This window comes from Jaculus jaculus, chromosome 13 (assembly GCF_020740685.1).
Source record: "Jaculus jaculus isolate mJacJac1 chromosome 13, mJacJac1.mat.Y.cur, whole genome shotgun sequence".
Taxonomy (NCBI): domain Eukaryota; kingdom Metazoa; phylum Chordata; class Mammalia; order Rodentia; family Dipodidae; genus Jaculus; species Jaculus jaculus.
Genome location: NC_059114.1, coordinates 86,981,974 through 87,001,524, shown reverse-complemented (window position 1 = coordinate 87,001,524; position 19,551 = coordinate 86,981,974). Strand labels below are relative to the sequence as shown.

Here is a 19,551-nt window from a genome sequence, read left to right as displayed (position 1 = left end):
TCCTGCTTTCTGTGGTACAAGGGCCACCATCCAGTCGTGTCTTGCAGGGTCACTCTGCTGTGGCCTTTAATCACGTACTCAGTCACAGCAAGAGGTTTTACAGGTCTTCTTGCCTCAACCTTTTCTCCTCACGCCCTTAGCAATTGGTTACCATCACCTCAGAGCCTTCTTCCAACATACACCACGGTTGCCCACACCGCATATCCGACTAAGAAGCACAGCCCATCCCATTAGCACTCCGCCAGCTGGACCCACCCTTCACTAGGGGCAGGAGTAGCCCCTCTGCATGGCACACTCTCTCAAGGAGTACGGGCTCAGGACTCTGTGCTCTTTGTGACATTAAACTGCTCCATGCCACAGCTGGATCTTCACTTCCTTCAGATTTCATCCAGGCATTTCTTCTCACGGTTTTCCTACATCTAACTATACCGTTTAAACACACAGGCATGCCAACAAAGTCTCTCTCAATCCCACACTCCCCTCTAGCTTCTCTCCTTATTTAACTGTGCCCTTTGTCAGTTAGGATCTGTGAATTTACAGAATGAGCTCCTACTGCCAATCCACACATCCTCACTTTCCTGCAAATCTTGCCCTTTCCCGATCTTTCCTCCATCCTGCCCATCTAGTGGATGAATAGTGGCTTCCCGCCACCAACCAGGACATGGCTCCTCATGGGTGGAGTCCCTCACCCCTCCTCCTCTTGCCCGGCTCACTCGTGTCTTTCTTTGGCTGCCTTCCCGTGTCCTTCTTGTCTCACTGCGTGTCCTCCGCCTGCTCATCATACCCAAATCGCTTCCCCTGAAGCTTCAACTCCCACATACAAATCCTAGCTCCAATCTCCACCCTGAGCCACAGACTTGTAAAACCCGCTGCTGACTGGTGCTACCCACATGGGTTTCCTAGAAATTCTGCAAAGAAAGAGAATGTTCAGAAGGAATCTGTGATCTTTCTCTCTCTTCATTCTATTCTGATTCCCTCCTCCATAGACTAACACTGCCTCTGTAAATCACCACTGATGGGCTCACCCTTGCATCCCCCAACATCCTCCTCTGCCCACCATGATGATCATGGTGTCTTTTCATCAATCTCTTTTCTTTACAGCAATTCCCACTAGTCGAGATGCAAGCAAAAATAGCCACTTCCCGAGATTATTATAGTACCCTTCTTGACCTTCCCAGTATGACTCTCTCTACTCCATGCTTCATCATTACTGTGGTGGTCTGATTCAGGTGTCCCCCATAAACTTAGATGTTCTGAATGCTAGGTCCCCAGCTGATGGAGATTTGGGAATTAATGCCTCTTAGAGGGAGTGTATTGTTGGGGGCGGGCTTACAGGTGTTACAGCCAGTTTCCCCTTGCCAATGTTTGGCACACTCTCCTGTTGCTATTGTCCATCTGATATTGGCCAGGGGTTGATGCCCACCATGCCATCACTTTCCCTGTTATCATGGAACTTCTTGTGTCTGTAAGCCAAAGTAAACCCTTTTGCCCACAATGTGCTCTTGGTTGGGTGTTTCCCGCCAGCAATGTGAATCTGACTATGACAATCGCCAAAGACGGCACAGTAACCAGCCACACTCTGGAAAGGATCATAGGGAGGCCTCTGAGCCTTTGTCTTCTTCTCACCCGCAAGCTCTACCCTCAGGGTCTTTCTTCATGGGTTAGACCTCATTTCTTTGTGGCTACATGAAGAATCTTTTTGTTCCTGCCCTTTTAAATTACCTATGGTACCGGGCGTGGTGGCGCACGCCTTTAATTCCAGCACTCGGGAGGCAGAGGTAGGAGGATCACCGTGAGTTCGAGGCCACCCTGAGACTCCATAGTGAATTCCAGGTCAGCCTGGGCCAGAGCGAGACCCTACCTAAAAAAACAAACAAACAAAAAATTACCTATGGTTTATAAAATGGCAAATGCTACTATCCCCCATTTGTTGATATGCCCCAGTAGTTCCTTCTTCCTGAGCCCCTTTCTAATTCCTGTTCTCCCTTAAAGTTCGTTTCAATGTTTTCTTCCTCTCCATGGACTCTGCTGGCATAAGTATAATTAAGCTTCCCCCATCAGTTCTCACAGATATTTTTCTCCTGATATTTGTCCAGGTTGTATTTAAATTGCTTTCTTTCTGTGACTATCTTCTTGCATGGAATGGAAAAGCAGGGGGTATGCTATATTCCAACTTAGCAAGCTGTAAGGGGTGAGATGACAGCAAACATTTCAGGGTGTGCAAACCTTCTGACCCCTGTTGCAACTTCACTGACATAGCACATACGTGGATAGATGTGGCTATGTCCCAATACAATTTATTCATTGGCATTGAGGCTATAACTTTTACATGCCATGGAATAGTGTGATGTATTGCATGTGGTATATTCTTTTAATGTAGTTCAAACATTTAAAATATGAAAAGCATTCTTAGGTCATGGATTGTACAAAATAGGGCAATGAGTTAGATTGGCCCCTGAGCCATATCTTGTTCTGCTTTTAGAATTTTAGGATTCAATTTTTTTTTTTTTTTTCTTGAGATAGGGTCTCACTCTAGCCCAGGTTTTCCTCAAACTCACAACAGTCCTCCAACCTCAGCCTCCCACATGTTGGGATTAAAGGCATGCCTGGCTAGGATTCTTTATTTAATTAATTATTTACTTTCAAGCACAGAGAGAGAATGAGAGAGTGGGAAATGGGTGCAGCAGGGCCTCTTTTCACTGCAATGGAACTCCAGATGCATGTGCCACTTTGTGCATCTCGCTTTACATAGATACTGGGGAATTGAACCCAGGACATCAGGCTTTGTAAAAGCAAGTTCCTTTAAGTGCTGAGTCACCTCTCCAGCCCTCAGGACTCCATTTTATGATTAATACCTGGAAATACACAGTCCAAGTAGCATATGGCTCAACCAGGTAACTAAATAGGTAACTAAACTAACACTAGCCCTTGGCTAGACTGCCTGAGCTGAGCTGAGCTGAGCTGAGAGAGAGAGAGCTGAAAGTGTCACAGTTTCCTATAGAGGAAATAGAAGTCAATAATAATAATAACAACATACTTGGTCTGCTGCTCAGCTTATTATGCTAATGTTTCTTCAAAAATACCTTGAACTTCAAAAGGTCACACAAGAGGAATTTTTTTCTTCATGCTTCCTCATGGGAGACCTACAGGGTTAATTAGCTTCAAGAGACCTTTCTAGCACAACATTGAAAAATAAATAGCAAAAACAAGTTTCCTTCTATTTTATTTCCTGGAGTTTTAAAAGCAAAAATATCACGAATAACCAGCCATGCTAATAATCTTTAGAGAGATTGGTGAGTATCACTGTGATTAAGGTACAAGAAGGCCTGTAATTTGTACCTCTAGAGAAAAGAGTCAACGGCCTACTTCTCAAAGTATGTGAAGGGTAGTTGTTTCTTTTAGCCATTTTAAATTGTACAGGGCCATCTTCCCGTGCCCTCCCCTATGGGGGGGGGTATCCAAATGGGGTCAAAGTGATGCTGGTAAGCAGGATGGACTCAGGTTGTATTTCAGGATGATTGCTTGTAAGAAAGAAGCAACGGCATTTCCTAGACGCTAGAGCGAGTTGATATGAACTGAAGTCAAAGAGGAATGATCTGTCCTTAGAAAGGAATTAAGCTCCTTTGCAAGGATCATTCAGGAAGAGCTAGCAGAGCGTGGATTTCTGCCCCAGGCCCTGGCAGTGTAGCCAACCTTACAGGCCAGTCCTCCGCCTGAGATTCCCTTGGCAAGGAAACCCAGAGTTGCTTAATACAAGAGTGGGCAAATATTCCTGTTCTTCCTACAGAAGCAGCTGCCCAAAGGTCTCCCAAGCAGCCAAATTCTGGTACTGAGGGATACAGGCCCCTGATCAAATTATAGAACAGGAAATAGAGAAATTCCCCGGAACAGAAGTGGCTGGACATATTTCTTATGGGCAGAGAGAAAATTATAGTGACGTGTGTGCTCACAAAAGGAAATACTGTGCTAATCAACTTCCCCGGTTATTATGCCAAACGCTGGTGAGGCTGAGCTCCCTTTATCACAGGCCTGTGATTCACACAGACTTAATCCACATCAGTGCTTCCTACAAAACCCAGGACAAGACAATTACATCAACACCTCCTACAGCTCGCCTTCAACTATAACCCAAAGGTCAACCCCAGTGGTAACACTCTATACAGCACCCCACTCGATAGCTGAATGCTGCTGGTCTGACTGCAAAACTCTGCCTTCCTAAGTAACCCCTCTGACTCGGTTCCAAACTGGGAAGTGATGGTGGTAACTGAGGTGAGAGACGGGGGGGGCTGTGAAGAAATATTGGACCTGAGTTCTGAAATTTTTATGAAGAAATAACCTATCCCCCCTTTTTTGAGAGAGAGAGAAAGAGAAAAATGGTGTGCCAGGGCCTCAGCCACTGTAGTAGAACGCCAGATGCTCGCGCTACCTAGTGGGCATGGGCAACCTTGCGCTTGCCTCACCTTTATGCATTTGGCTCAAGTGGGATCTGGAAAGAGATTGGACATGGGCCCTTAGGCTTCTCAGGCAAGTGCCTTAACCACTAAACTTCCTCCCCAGCCCTATTTCACACTTTTAAACATTACTTTTAAAATTTTTATTTATTTGCAAGCAGAGAGAGGCAGAGAGACGAGAAGCAGACAGAATGGACAAGCCAGGACCTCCAGCTGCTGTAAGCAAACACCATGTGCACGCACCATTTGGTGCATCTGGCTTTACATGGGTCCTGGGGAATTAAACCCTGGCAGGTGCCTTAACTGCTCAGCCATCTCTCCAGCCCCATTTCATGTGTTTGTTAAATCTTTTTGATTGAAATTTCTAGCAATTTTGAATGGGGAAAGGCCTTCCCAGTATGAGCCATCCTAAGATATGTTGAGGTGGTGATGAATGGTATCTATGGTCATAACTTCATCCAAAGAAAGATCTTCAATGTGGAGGTGTCCCATGCCAGGCCACACTGGATTCCAGTAGTCCTACTTGCCTCACCTAAGGAAGGCCTAGGAAAGAGCTTCCTTGACTCATACATCTCAGTCCCCTCTGTGTGGAGCAGGGCTCCTATAGAACCCAAACAGAGGTGACAGCATGCTGATTGCTCCTGTGCAGTTTTGCATTATTGACTTGGAAACATCTAACGAATTTTACATGTATCCATGCTTATATTACAGCTCTAAAAATATCATCTATAGGGGGTGGAGAGATGGCTTAGCAGTTAAGGCACTTGTCTGCAAAGCCAAAGGACCCAGGTTGGATTCCCTAGGACCCTCGTTTGCCAGATGCACAAGGGGGCACCTGCATCTGGAGTTTGCAGTGGCTAGAGGCCCTAGTGTGCCCATTCTCTCTCTTTCTCTCTTCCTTCTCTCGCCCTTTCTCCCCTCTCTGCCTCTTTCACTCTCTCTCTCTCTCAATTAAATAAATCAAAATCAAAATCAAATTAAAAGGATAAATTATCTAAACGTCACTAGCAACTGCTTCCTTCACACTTATCTATGGCAGATGATCCCATGTGGTAAGACTCCAGGCTTTTCTGCTGCCCTAAGAAACTCCTGCATATAATTTTTCTGCCATATTTTATAAATGCTTCACCTCCTAGTAACAATTATTTCTGACTCCTTCATCTTCTCAGTATATATTTTTTCACCTAAGTACTGGAGAAATATTGCTCACTCTGAGTCATGCTAACAGGTGCCAGAAAAGAAAGATTTTTCTTCTTCCTTTTTCTTTCTACAAAAGAGTAAAGGTGACTTATATTTTGCTTGGGATATATTACAATGTTATGCCTCCTTAACAACAGATTTGCTTCATCATCCTGTTTTGCTGTGCTAAGTTGATTTGTACACACTGAAAACAACAAGATGACCCACATTCCTAGGAAACACTGATGTGGGGGACTGATTTATGGTAAATGAGCTTAATGATCCTGAAATTTCTTTCGAATAAAATTGTTCATGTTTATTCATCCAATGTCACAGTTAGAAAATGGGCTTTAAAATTTTCATGTCAATAAAATGCTAAATCATATATTACTTTTAGCTTCTCTGACTGGGAAAATACTACCAAAGTGAAGCAATATTGCCCACTGCTTTGAATGCTAATATAATAATACACTTTTTAAAAAAAAAATAAAATGAGAGAAATATTATCTTGGCTATCAAAATGCAGATTATATCTGATTTAACCAATCAGATATTGTGCTATATGATAGACCTGAAGCACCCTAATGAATTGCCAGCATATCACCCACTCCAAGCAATGTGGTACTCAAGGAGTTCAGTCACATAACCAGATGGTTACAAAGAGGACTTCTTCCAAGGGGCTATCGTAACTATAAGAACTGATAGGAACTTAAGCAACTATTTTGTCTGAAAACATCAGAAGATAAAAGTTTAATTCATAGAATATTAAAGAGCTGCAGAAGGGGCAATTTTTTTTGTATTAACATAACTGGTACAGTTGGAAGAACAATATTTTTTTTAATTCTTTTTTTAAATTATTTATTTATTTATTTATTTGAGAGTGACAGACACAGAGAGAAAGACAGATAGAGGGAGAGAGAGAGAATGGGCACGCCAGGGCTTCCAGCCTCTGCAAACGAACTCCAGACGCGTGCGCCCCCTTGTGCATCTGGCTAACGTGGGACCTGGGGAACCGGGCCTCGAACCGGGGTCCTTAGGCTTCACAGGCAAGCGCTTAACCACTAAGCCATCTCTCCAGCCCGGAAGAACAATATTTTGATCAGCTTGTCATTCTCAGTTTACTCTTCAGATTTTCCTAATTTCTGTAGCTTTTCCAAGGCAAGATGGCATAGAGAGTCTAGAGGAGCCCCGAGAGATCCTGTGAGTTCTGGCGGGCCCGTCAGCATGGGGGGGATATGTGCGCGTTTGGGCCATGGCTTCAGAAGCAAAGCAATAGTTGAACAAATGTAACAGATTAGCATTTTAGTTGCAGGGCCAAGTGAGTGAGGGAGGCTGTTTTCTTAAACTATTTTCAGAAAGCACATTCTACACTAACCAGAAACAGACAGAGAGTGGTGAAATCCCCTTGGTGTTAGAACAACAGATAGCGAAACCTGACCCCAGAGCTCCTAATGTGCCGGAGGCTGCAGGATGTCTGACACTCAATGATCACTAACCTCCATCACTCCTGAGGGAAAATGTGAATGGGTTTCATCCAAGGCCTGATCTATGTCTCTCAACACCATACCCCTGGTCTCTAAAGACTCTTGGTAGGAACAAGCTACCCATCAGCAAGATCTTGGGTGGTCATTCTTATGGCCTTAGATAAAACTATCCCATCAGCTTACAGAATTGGCTTGAAAAGAATGACTAACACTGTTAAATATAATTAAACCCACCAATTTTCATGTCAAAAAGTGGTGTTGTTTATGGTTGGCAAGACGGGGGGAAATAGGAATACTTTGAGGAGGTACAAATGGTAGCAACTTTATAATACACAACTTAAAAGGACATTACAAAATTTAACATATGTCCACTACTCAATCCAGATTTTTCACTTTTAGGATCTTGCCTTAAGAAATATATAAAACAAGAAGAAATATGTAAAACAAGCTGGGCGTGGTGGCACACGCCTTTAACCCCAGCACTTGGGAGGCAGAGGTAGGAGGATCGCCATGAGTTCAAGGCCACCCTGAGACTACAGAGTGAATTCCAGGTTAGCCTAGACTAGAGTGAAACTGTACCTCGAAAAACAAAAAACAAAACAAAACAAAAAAAAAAAATGTAAAACATATGTCCTCTATGGCCCTATCCCTTATCACAAAAGTGACATTGAATAACCAAAATAATCAGATGCATATGAAAAACTAAATAAATCAAGATGCATCTATTTGAACAGAGAAAGGCCTCAAGAACAGGCTGTTACGTGGGGAAAGGAGAGTCACTCTACATGCTTGTAGATTGTGATCTCACACACATCACTAACAAACTGGCTGCGGCATCAGTGTACCACCACGAACAAATCTGATCTGGAGGCCAGACATTCAAATGTTGAAAGGAGACATTCCTTCAAAGGGAGTGGCAGAGCAAAAGTCGGTGCAAGTGACGTGGCCTTTTGTAACTTTATACATTTTACAATAATAAGCAACAGTTACACATTTGTATATAGGTAATATGTACAAAATTAAAATCTTTTTCAAAGAACAAAAGCAACCCGTGTTTTTAAAATGTGGTAACATAATCCAGTTCCTGACCGTATTCTTCTTTCTGGCTTGCACACGAACTTGCTACAAGAACGTGTTTCAGATGAGGGACAGGCGCTGCAATCTCTCTTTTGGAAATCCTACGGCTGGAATGGGACTGCTGACTTCACCTCGTTGCTCTAAGCCTGGGACGCTCGAGAGATGCCTTGTTTGAAACAGCGAGTGACCAGCGACTCCCTGTCCTCACATGGTCATCCCAGAGGCCCTCGGGGTTAAGCACTAATGCGCGTATTCTGCTTGCTGGGCAGGCTCTGAGTCACACAATCAATCCAAGTGATAGTGATCTGTTTTCTCAATGTGCAAAGTGTGAAAAGCCACGTCCCTTGCCCGATGCCTTCTCCTCCACACTTGCTATTCCTTTCTGGCTCTGCCAGTCTTCCCTGACTCACTTCCCTGACTTCCCAGGCAAAGCCAGCACAAGCCCGGGATGCTTTTTGCTTCTCCCCAGATTACCATCACAGGCAATGTCTCAGAGATATAAACCCTGTCTATTATTTGTAGTGTGAGCAACCATTGTATGCGTGTCACCCATTTAAATATTTAAAAGAGACTTCCAAAGACAAGGCTCTGTCTCTTCATGTTTCAGTTGTCTTAAAACGGATATCAACTGCAAAACATAGGCTGGGAAAAAATTTAATTCACACTTAACCCAAGTCTTCTAGACAGAACTTTTAGTAACAGCAAAGAGTCACCTGTTGAACGAGACTTCCCTCTGTGGCTGTCTGTCTATCCCACATTTCACGCGCTCCCCTTACTCCTTTGGAAGCCACTACTTTCTCAGAACAGAGTTACTCTGTCACTTGAGAACTATTTGTACCGCAAGGTGACTTGTTACTGGAATCCTAAATCTTTCCGTTCTATTCTGCCATTTGCTCTTGTGTTGTACGGTATGACAGTCACTAGCCATAGGTCAGTGATCTTGCATTTAATTTGAAAAAAAATTCAATTAAAAAAAATTCAGCTTCTCAGCTGGGCATGGTGGCGCATGCCTTTCATCCTAGCATTGGGGAGACTGGCTGTAAATTCAAGGAACTGCAGAGTGAGTTCCAGGTCATCCAGGGTTAGAGTGAGACTCTATCCCAAGGGAAAAAAAAAAAAAAAAAAACACCCAGATTCTCATTTTCACTAACCACAATTCAAATGTCCATGAGCACGGTATGCCCAGCCCAGATTTGGAACTTTGTCATTACTGCAGAACATTCTACTGGACAGACTGGTTGTTGTCAACAGTTCAACTATAATAGTACTCAGAAACTTGGGAGAACTTAAAATACTATTAACAGAAAGAAGTGAAATCGTGGGAAGGACATTTATTAATTAATAATAAATGAAAACAATAAGCAAATTCAGTGAGACTGGAAGTAAGTAATCAGATTTCCCCAAGTCAAGACATGTTCAGCAAATCCTCAAATTTATGTTTCTTGATTGAGTTTCCTGCTAAGTATTGTATGCAGTGTCTGGATCTTAATCTCTTTAGGTCCTGGAACTTGTCTATAGATTGTGCAGAGGATTTTTTTTTTTTTAAAAGAACATGCAAAGTTGTCAATCAGCTTATTTTTTTTCTCATTACAAATATGATGAAGTTTGGTGCTCTTATAAGATTAGCTCCAACTATTTTAATACCTTCCGCAATGTCACATCTTGTCGTGGTGGGAAGTGTGGAGCATCAGGTCATGTGTCAAGTATCTGTCCAGCTGCCAACTTGCTTGCTTATTTCTTCCCCCATGATATGTGGCTGGACAGTTCCCCTCCAAGCCACATCCCTGCCTGGATCTCTCTCTCTAGTCCTGAACTCCATTGCCCCGCCCAACCCGATACAGCCTAACCACATGCTTATATATCTATCTTCTCTGCTAAACTAGATAACAAGTGGCACTGTAATGTGAACACAGCAAACTGGGAATATGTTCAAAGAGGTTGAGGGCAAGGGAAGTTTTTAAAGGGAATGTGAGAAGGAATACAATAAATAAAAATAAAAATAATTTTAAAAAAAGAAAGAATTTTAAACAGCAACCCTGGGCCACTAGGACTAAAATCAGCAATGTTTAGGATCAGTAACAAAGGTGGTACCAATTCGAAGCCAAACAGGCCACAACTGGTCAAGGTGTTCTTCCAGGAATATTTTCTGTGTTTGTGGCAGTCTTTGCATGAAGCTGTGGTTCTGGGTGTCTTCTGGGGTGCTTCTTATCAGGTATAAGTATGGAGACCCCTCCTGCCCCAACAGTGTTCCAATTTTGCACATTTGTTTGTTTGTTTGTTTGATTGATTGAGTTTTGCAAGGGCTAGGTAAGTTGACTCAGTTTGAGTCTGAAAACACTCACAGCCCCATGGGGTCCTGGATTCTTAAGGGCAGGAAAGTGGCTGACTTTATTTGTATTCCTACCACCTAATGCCGTGTTTGACACACAGAATACTCCTGGTAATTTGCCTGAGTGAATTGGACTCAGTTGCAAACCCGACACTTATCTAGCTCTGCCGCTAAGTCTGGAGTCAGTAGTTTTTAAAGTATTATCAGTGTAATTTTGTGTATGTTTAATTAGCAGGCTATTGAATTAATCTGAAATGTTAGCAAGGGCAAATACTGGCCATGATCCAGTTGGCTAGTGCCTCATTTACTCTTCTAGTTTTCCAGCTTCTTGGGGTAAAAGGTATGATTTTCACTGACTAAAACCGACTAATTAGTGAGGGTGCCAAGTAAAATAATGTTCAGTCTGATATCCATAATGTTTTTCAAGCTGTACAAATAGATCACTGATAAGTTTTGATGAGCCAAAAAGACAATGAGAAGCATTTTCAATGTTAATAACTTAGATGAAAATTCACTTTTCCAACATATCTCCAAAAATGGCAACTATTTTCTTTTCTAAGAAATTAGAATATAAAAGGGGTAAATGTTCAAATTTCAAAAGAGGAGACCAAATATGTTACATACTATTAAAAGACCACTGCTCTAGGCAGAATTATGATATCCTCAACTAAAAGATTGCAGCAGCAGTCAAATTTAAGGTGCCACAACTTAGCAACAAACACCAAGTCCTAACCAGAAAATGGCACGTCCTCCATCGTGTTACAATGGTACTAGGAAAGTCAACTCAACTTTTTTTTTTTTCTTCCAAGTACAGAAGTGAGCTTAATGGTTCTTGGTGTTTGTTTGGTGTTTGTACCTCTTTTAAATTTATTATTATTAGTACTATTATTTGCATGTGCAAAGTATGTGTGGTGTGTGTGATGAGTGCATCGGTGTGCAGATGTGTGTGCTGTCCCACAGGTGCACGTGGGGAGACAAGAGAATGTGGGGCAGCTCCCACCCAGAATTCAGCCACATGGTTCATTGAGGATTCGCTCAGAGACTCCAGAGCTTGCTGTTTTAATGAGCCCCAGTGATTTTCAGAGACTGGTGTTAGACATGTGGGGCAATGCCCAGCCCAGCCATTTACATGGGTGCTGAGAAACGGAACTCAGGTGGCCTGAGACCCCCTCAGGCCTTTATGCTTGCAGGGAAGTGCTCTTACACACAGAGCCATCTTTTAAGCCTCTTAAGATTATTTTTGGACTGGTGCATAAAAACATAAAGTTTGTACACATTAGGGGGACACCGAGTAATATTTCCATATATGTATATGCATTGTGTGATATTTAAATTCAGGGCTAAACATGTATATCTCCTCAAGTATGTATCATTAATTTATGGTGAAAACTTTCAAAATCCATTCCTCTAGGTTCATTAAGTTCTCCTCTTTTCAATATTAATGGCACATCTTATAATGAATTCATTGAAGGAATAAACTCTGTCTTTGAGCTGGTTGAGAGATTTGATATGTAGAACAATTCTATGAGTCCTTTTTATTTAGAGCAATGCCCTAGAGATTGAATGTGAATAGAGATTTAGACTTTCCAAATGCTTCTGTATGCATTAGCACATTTAATGCAAAGCGTTCATGTACATGATTAGTCCAATTATTCAGGGAACATCTGCTTAGTTTATTTATCATTTATAACATTTCCCTCTATATTTTTTGTTCTGGCCTGAAATTTCATCATTTTCTTTCTTAACAGTCCTACATTAGTGACAAGGAAGGAAAAAATCAAACTAAACTGACTATATTTTAAATATTTATAGATAAAGTCCATTTAAAAAAATAAGGATATGGAAATTTCTAGTTAAATGAAGGCTACAGCAAGCGCAGACATTAAGTGATGTGAAGTTATTTCTGTGTTTCTGTCTCATTCCAATATGTCCGATATGGCATTTCTAACAGCGTAATTCTTCAATGATCGCTGCTTCCTTTACTCAGAGCTGCATGGTGGGGATTACTGTTTCCATTTTCATGAGTGAGAAGTCAGAGTATGGAGAGACGAGGCTGGCGTATGAAAGCAGAGGCCAGCGTTAGAAACCAAGCCATCAATTCCGAGCTCAGCATGCATCCCCTAGACCTGCAGATCTCAAGCTTCGGAGTCCATAGGCTCTGAGGACAGCGTGAGCGACGTAGATGGCTTCCGAGTCCCCCCACCTCACGTTTCTGATTCAGTAGGTCTGTGAATGTGGACTCCTAAGAAGGTGGTGGAATGTTGCTAGCCAGTGGCCCACAACCCTCACTGGGGGAACGGCTCCTTTAAATCACGTCTACCTCCTTCTTCAGCTCTGTCTTACAACCCTGAGGCTGTCAACCACATTTGAGCAGGAAAATTCCTGATACACTGGCTAGTCCTCCCTGGCCACCCTCTTCCCACCCCCACCATCACCATCGCAGGGCCAGTGATGCCTCTCTCTCTCCACATAAATGCTGCACCAATCAACATCTTCTTGTGGTATTAGCGAAAGGGCAGATTGGTCAAATGAAACACAGAAGTAACCTTTAATGGAGTCTATTTTAGCTAAGTGCATGAGGCATTGCTTTTTCCAAGCCACAGAATTTATTAAGAACAACAATAAGACACAAATAACCAAGGGACATTGTTCCCATTTCTCTAACTTTCCAAGGTGCCCTTTCTCTTCCAAGGAAGCTTGAGCTCGAATCATGAGGCAGGTCTTTGGGAAGGTGGTCCTTCCTGCAAACCACACCACTGCTGCTGGTCCTGGTTTCCTCAGCTTCCCCCCCACCCCCACCTTAGATGCAAACAGCTGCTCTCACAGGGCTCATCCCCAACAACCTCTCCAACTACCCCACTTTCCTGTTCATTGCAAAATGTGCCACGTTAGATGAACACTAGCTTGTTGGTGTTGTGTTGTTTTCTCCTTCTCAAGTACCCTGCAATAGAAATGTTACGCTTTTTCAGAAAAGTAGCCAAATTATGGCACCCTTCCCCTCCCCACCTCAGATAATTCATGGGAAATCAAGACACGATGAACCACAACATTCTCTGTGTCTTATACCCGACTGGTACAGAGGCGAATGCTGAAAGAAATGGATTACTAACAGAGTGTGAACGTGTCGACGCCGTTGTCTTACCTATGCACACTAGATCCATAAAACCATACATTCCATAGCAGATCTGAAAAAGGATGTCCTTCCTCTGCCACACTGCATAGGGGCTGAAGGCTGACCAGAGGAGCCAAGTCACACTGGCTATTAAGAACAGGGATCCTAGGATAACAGCGACCATCTGAACTTTCTCAACCAGTGTTATAGAAATGCTCTGCCACTAAAAGAAAAACAGAGGCACGTGAGGAAAAAAGTGCTGCGTATGATTTTTAAAAACACATTTCAGCCCTGTATTTCGCTTCATAAAACTAGACCCCTTTCCACCTGATCAACCACCAAATAAAATTTTTGCATTATATCCAGGCTATGAAAAATAGCCATGCAGATCAAGATTAATAAAAATACCTTTAACAATATTATTTTCAGCAATTCACCACTCTGCAAGTTTATTCTAGCTTTTATCTAGACAAGAGCATTGAGTGTGAGTAGCTGGAGAGACACTTAGTGACTGGTAATCATATTATCTTCCATGAATTCTTGAAATCAAAAACACTGGCAAAACATGGCGAGGACTCCTCTCTCTCATATTAACTTTAAAGCATTGGTTCTTAAAAGGGAGAAATTTTTCCATTGCTCTTTTAGAAAAAAAAAAAATGTAAAAAAAAAAATCAAATGAGCTAGACAATGTAATCAGTGAGAAAAGGTCATTTAAGATAACATATTAAAGTAATCATAAGACAACTATAAAATTGTACTTTATCTGTTATTGGTACATCTCATATACTCAGAAGTAACAGGTTTTCTGTTAATTAGTGGTTAATCCATGAAGCATTTTTGTCAAGATTTAGAATTTGTACACAAATGGAGTATCTTAGAAACTCTTGAATGGCAACTGGTACACAGTATTCAATGCGGAAAATGACATGGTGTTCTAGAGATCAGTGTTCAAGAGGGCTAGCTGTGCTAATGCTCAGAGATTGTTCAGGGGCGCCGTTAACTCATGTTCTCACTTCACATGCTTGAGAGAAAGAAACAACTGGCATTGTTCTGACAGTTGGGGAGGAAGCAATGAAACTTGCACCAATTCCCATGACCCTGGTCTGTAGGAGAAAGCTCTGACTGCTGTCGCATGAAGCTCATCAGAGGAAGCCCAGTTCAAACACAACTTTCTAAAACCTGAGCTCAACCACTTGGTGTCCATTGGATAAATCTGAAATTTCTTAAAACTCATACTTACCTTAAGTCTGAATATATGATAATAATATCCTAATAATAAAACTACACCATACAAAATCTTCATCCCTAGGCAGTCTCTCTCTCTGTGTCCTTTCCTCCCTCCCATTGTATGTATACCTCATAAATAATCTACTTGTATTTTTTAAATCTGCACTTGACCTTGAGTATTACTATCAAATTCTGTGTTTGTCACAGATTGAAAGTCAGCATTCATTTCAAATAGTTCGTACTCTAAAATCATTTGCTTAAAATCATACCAATCAATAGTTATTTGCTATAATAAACACATTACTCTTATTTTAATATGAAGTTTCATTAACTGAAAACATAGATCTTTCTTTTATAAATCTGAATGAATAATTTAGCTAGTTTACATTATCTTATTATCATATGTGAGTCAATAAGTATTTCTAGAATATTTTTTGATGTTGCTTTGCTCATGATCTTTCCAACATAATTTGAAACATATTTATTCCACTTGTGAGGTATTTGAATTTTAAAAACATCTTACATTTGGTATCACCAAACATATGTACACTGTCAATGTCACTTATTTTTGTTTAGTTTGGAATTTCATTAAAACTTGTCTTAAATCCCTGGTAGAGAATATCTTAACACTATCCAAATCTGGTGTCTGTCTGAAATGGGTGCTACCACATTTCTATGCATTAACTTACCCTTCATCAATTCATTCATTAGTCACTCCAGGCAGATAAAAACAATGCATTTTTTTAAATTTTTGAGACAGTGTCTAACTATGCAGTATGGTCTTGAACTCATAACCTCTGGACATTAGCCTCCCAAGCAATGGGCACTGCACCATATGCCGTCATGCATGACTCTAAAATGTCTCATCCTTTTACATTCGTGAGGTAAAGATGATCTCTCTCTCTCTCTCTCTCTGTCTCGCTGTATTTGATTTTCTTCTGGAGGTCAGTTTGTTAAAACACATATACCTGCATGGGAATTCTGGGTAGTGAAAGCTTAGTGAGGAGGAGTCACCAAGAACAGTCCTCACTTACGTCTTGCCAATGGCCCGGATGATACTGCAGGCTCGTTATGTAACTTTGTGAAGTTAGAACTGAGCATCTCGAGATTGTATAGTCATAATAATTAACTTCAATTAGACCTACTCATTAATTGGTCTACACTCAGCTACAAAGGTCAGTGACAATACGGGCGGTCGTAGGCACAGGGTTGTTTGCTTTAATGGATGTTTGAACTAGGCAAGACTGTGTTGATGCTGGACCACAGCCTTGGAGTTTCCCAGGACCTAGCAAGTGGGAGTGGCCACTCTAGCTCTGACTCAAGGTCACTTAGACTTCCTGTAAGCTGAGCTTCAAACACATGAGTGTGGCTGCTCCTGGGCAGGGGTGTGAAATGAGTTAAGTGACAATAGCCAAGAGGAAGAACCATGGACACTTCACCCTTATTTTGCTGAGGACAAAGTAAAAATGGCTGAAAACCCAAATGCCTGCCAGCGTGGAGTTAAAATGATTAAAGGTAAGGGAGCAGGGAGCAAAAAGCCTCCCTTGGCTGCAGTGCTCAAGGAAGCGCGATACCTTTTCCACGGATATAAGAAGTATTGAGCAGCGTTAAAGCTTAATTTTAAATAAAGGTATATTGCACACATCTCTAATGAATCTCTTGAACTTTTTTTTTTGTGTGTGTGTGATCTATCATTCAACTTATTCCACGTATAATACAACTGTGTTTGAAAGTAAATGCATTCATACACCTATTGGCCACTAAAGTAAAATCATCTCCCCAAATAGCTAATGAGGAAAAACCAAATCAAACATGGTCCTGAGAATGAGGCTTTCTCCTTTTTGGACCCTGACGTTATCTTGGTAACATTCTTGCCCACATTGTATAGCCCCTTCCTATGTCAACCATTAATGTGCAAAAAGGACTGCTACACATGATTCCCCTAGGAAAAATACCTCTGTCTTCCATGCTAAGAAATTCAGCCAGAATCCTTGCTCTTCGAAGGCATAGATTATCTACAGGCTCAGCTCAAAGACCATCTACTGGAACAATATAAGTACAAGATGAGTCTAGTGGGAACGATCTTTCTACCGGGCAGAACCCAGGGACTAGACTTAACTTTGAAAGATGCTTTGAAATGAGCAAAAATTTTCAAGGACTAAATACACTTTTCTGCTTTAAAGGTCCAGCTATTGTCATGCATGCTTATAATCTCAACACTTGGGAGGCAGAAGCAGGATGATTACCATGAATTTGAGTCCAGCCTGGTTCACATAGCTAATTCCAGGCCACTATAATCAAGGACATAGTGAGTCTTTCTTTGAACTTTTCAATTAGCTTTCTTCCCAAGAAAGTAATATAACAACAGCTGATTGGATCTACATGTTTCATTTTATTTCTTTCCATATTACTTGAATATATGAGACTCAAATTCCTGAAAATCTGTTCATATCTGCATAATAAAATGCCATTCCTGACAAAAGTGGAACCACCAGGCTCCTCTTGTTGGACACTCACCCATGTATCAGAAGTAATTTAACAATAACAACCTATATTTTACACAGAACTAAGACATCCGAATATCTTTCAAAGGAGTTATATGAATTAAATTATTTAATTCCCACCACAGGTCTATGAGGGAGTTATCATGAAACCTGTAGTCTGGGGACTATGCACGGACCTCAGAGCTCTCTGGGATTGAAGTGAGAGAGAAATCAACACTAAACCATTATGTAAATGGTGGATTCGGTGGACAGAAAAGAGGAGCCCTAGTTAGCAGAAAAATAGCATGAAGAGATTGCTTTATAGATAAAGGAGGGACATCTCTCAACTCAGTTTTTGCCTTTTGACTTTTTATTTTTAAGTGTGCGTGTGTGAAAGAGAGAGAGAGGAAAATGGGCACGCCAAGGCCTTTTAGCCACTGAGAATGAACTCCAGACGCTTGAGCCCCCTTGGGGTGCACGTGCGACACTGCATGCTTGCACCACTGGGCGCCCCACTCTATGGCACCTGGAGATGTGAACACGAGTTCTTAGGCTCCGCAGGCAAGCGCCTAACTGCTGAGCCATCTCTCCAGCCCTCACCTCAGTTTAGCTGACTTTTTTCACTCTCCCAAAGGCCATCCACTCATCCCTTGGGTCCCGTCTTGTCATCCATTCCCTTCTGGATCGAATGCTACTCTATCTATACAGCCATCCCTTTGCTCACAGTCAGGATCCCTCTCTCCTGGCCACCAAACCCACTGTTGACATATCCGCTTAGTGTTAATTGCTTTCTCACTTCACTCTGAGGGTGCTCTGAGGTCTCCACGAGGTCCACAGACTACAGGTTTCATGATGACAGACGCTGAACCACATTCCCCTTCGGTGCCCCACACAGCTGAACACACCAGCAATTGACATGTAAGGAGACCGACCCTGGCTTCCATTACCTTCCGACTGCCGAGTGGAATATTCTTTTCTAACCCGCTGCATTGCTGCTGCAGGAACAGGTCCCAGCATCAGTGAACTGACAAGTGAGAATTCACACTCAGATCTGTTTCCAGTGCCCAAGCTCCATCTAAGTTGCCTTTCTCTGCCTCTTCCATCTGCTCTTCCTTCCTCTGTCTGCCCTGACCCCTCCTCTGCTTGCTTAAACAGGCAGAGCCTGCATCTGATAAGAAGAGCAAGATAGGTATGATTAAGCTTCTCAGAAAGGGTTGTGAGAAAGGGAAAACCCCACTGGCATCTTAGCCTGCTACGCCAGCTGCATCTGACCTGAGCTCTATAAATGGCATCTGCAAATGCCTCTGTGGACTGCAAGTTGTAGTTGAAATGAATGCTAACGTTAGGAAGATAGTCTCGAGGACCTGACTCTCATTTGAGCAAATTTAGAAAAACATAAACTTTTATCATAAATTATTTTAGATTTCCTTTAAGCACAGCTGTTCAGGAGTGTTTACATCAGTTCTAAAAAGACACAATGTATAATATATAATTGGTGTCACTGTGTGTGATGGTCCTTGCCAGCAGGTTGTTTTTCTTGGGAAATTAGGCTAGCCATTACCCCCCAAATTACCACAGATTTCTGTCAAACCACAGTGTTGTTACTCTTACCAAAAATATTACAGGTTAATTCAGGTTTATTATGAAACTGCCTTCAGAGAAGAAAAGCTACAAGGAAAAAAAAAAAAGTCAGAACTATCTTTAAGGAAAGGGGAGGAGACTAAGTAAAAAAAAAAAGGCCTTGGGCTGGAGGGATGTCTTAAAGGTTAAGGCACTTGTCTATGAAGCCTAGAAACTCAGGATTGATTGCCCAGAACCAATGTAAGCCAGATGCACATCCATGGCACATGCATCTGGAGTTCATTTACAGTGGCTAGAGACCCTGCTATGCCCATTCCCTCTCTCTCTCTCATAAATAAGTAAATCAAAATAAAATCTTAAAATAAAAAAGGCCTGAAGTCTCCCCTGCATAAATCGCTTCCACTAGCAGGACAAAAAAACAAAACAAAAAAACACCTGAGAAAGGCATGCAGCCACTGGGCTTCTAGGAAGCAGCTTAGGAGATGAGCCATTTTGTTTTTCTGAAAGAGCTAAACTGTTTCCTCCATCTAGAATCCACTTTCCTCCCAGAAAATACCATGTGCTCAGAGGAAACCAGCCTTGGCTAGGAGAGGAGATTCATACAGCATTCACGAAAGGGTCCCATCCA

General features: G+C 41.9%; 1 protein-coding gene across 1 annotated transcript in view; it reads right to left on the bottom strand.

Annotated features, from left to right (window-relative positions):
- The window catches only part of Marchf11 (membrane associated ring-CH-type finger 11), a 107,406-nt gene that overhangs the window by 11,294 nt on the left and 76,561 nt on the right, over positions 1-19,551 (bottom strand). The window contains exon 4 of the mRNA XM_045132163.1: positions 13,663-13,855. Within this exon, the coding sequence (XP_044988098.1) occupies positions 13,663-13,855 (193 nt within the window). The remainder of the gene's footprint in view (positions 1-13,662; positions 13,856-19,551) is intronic.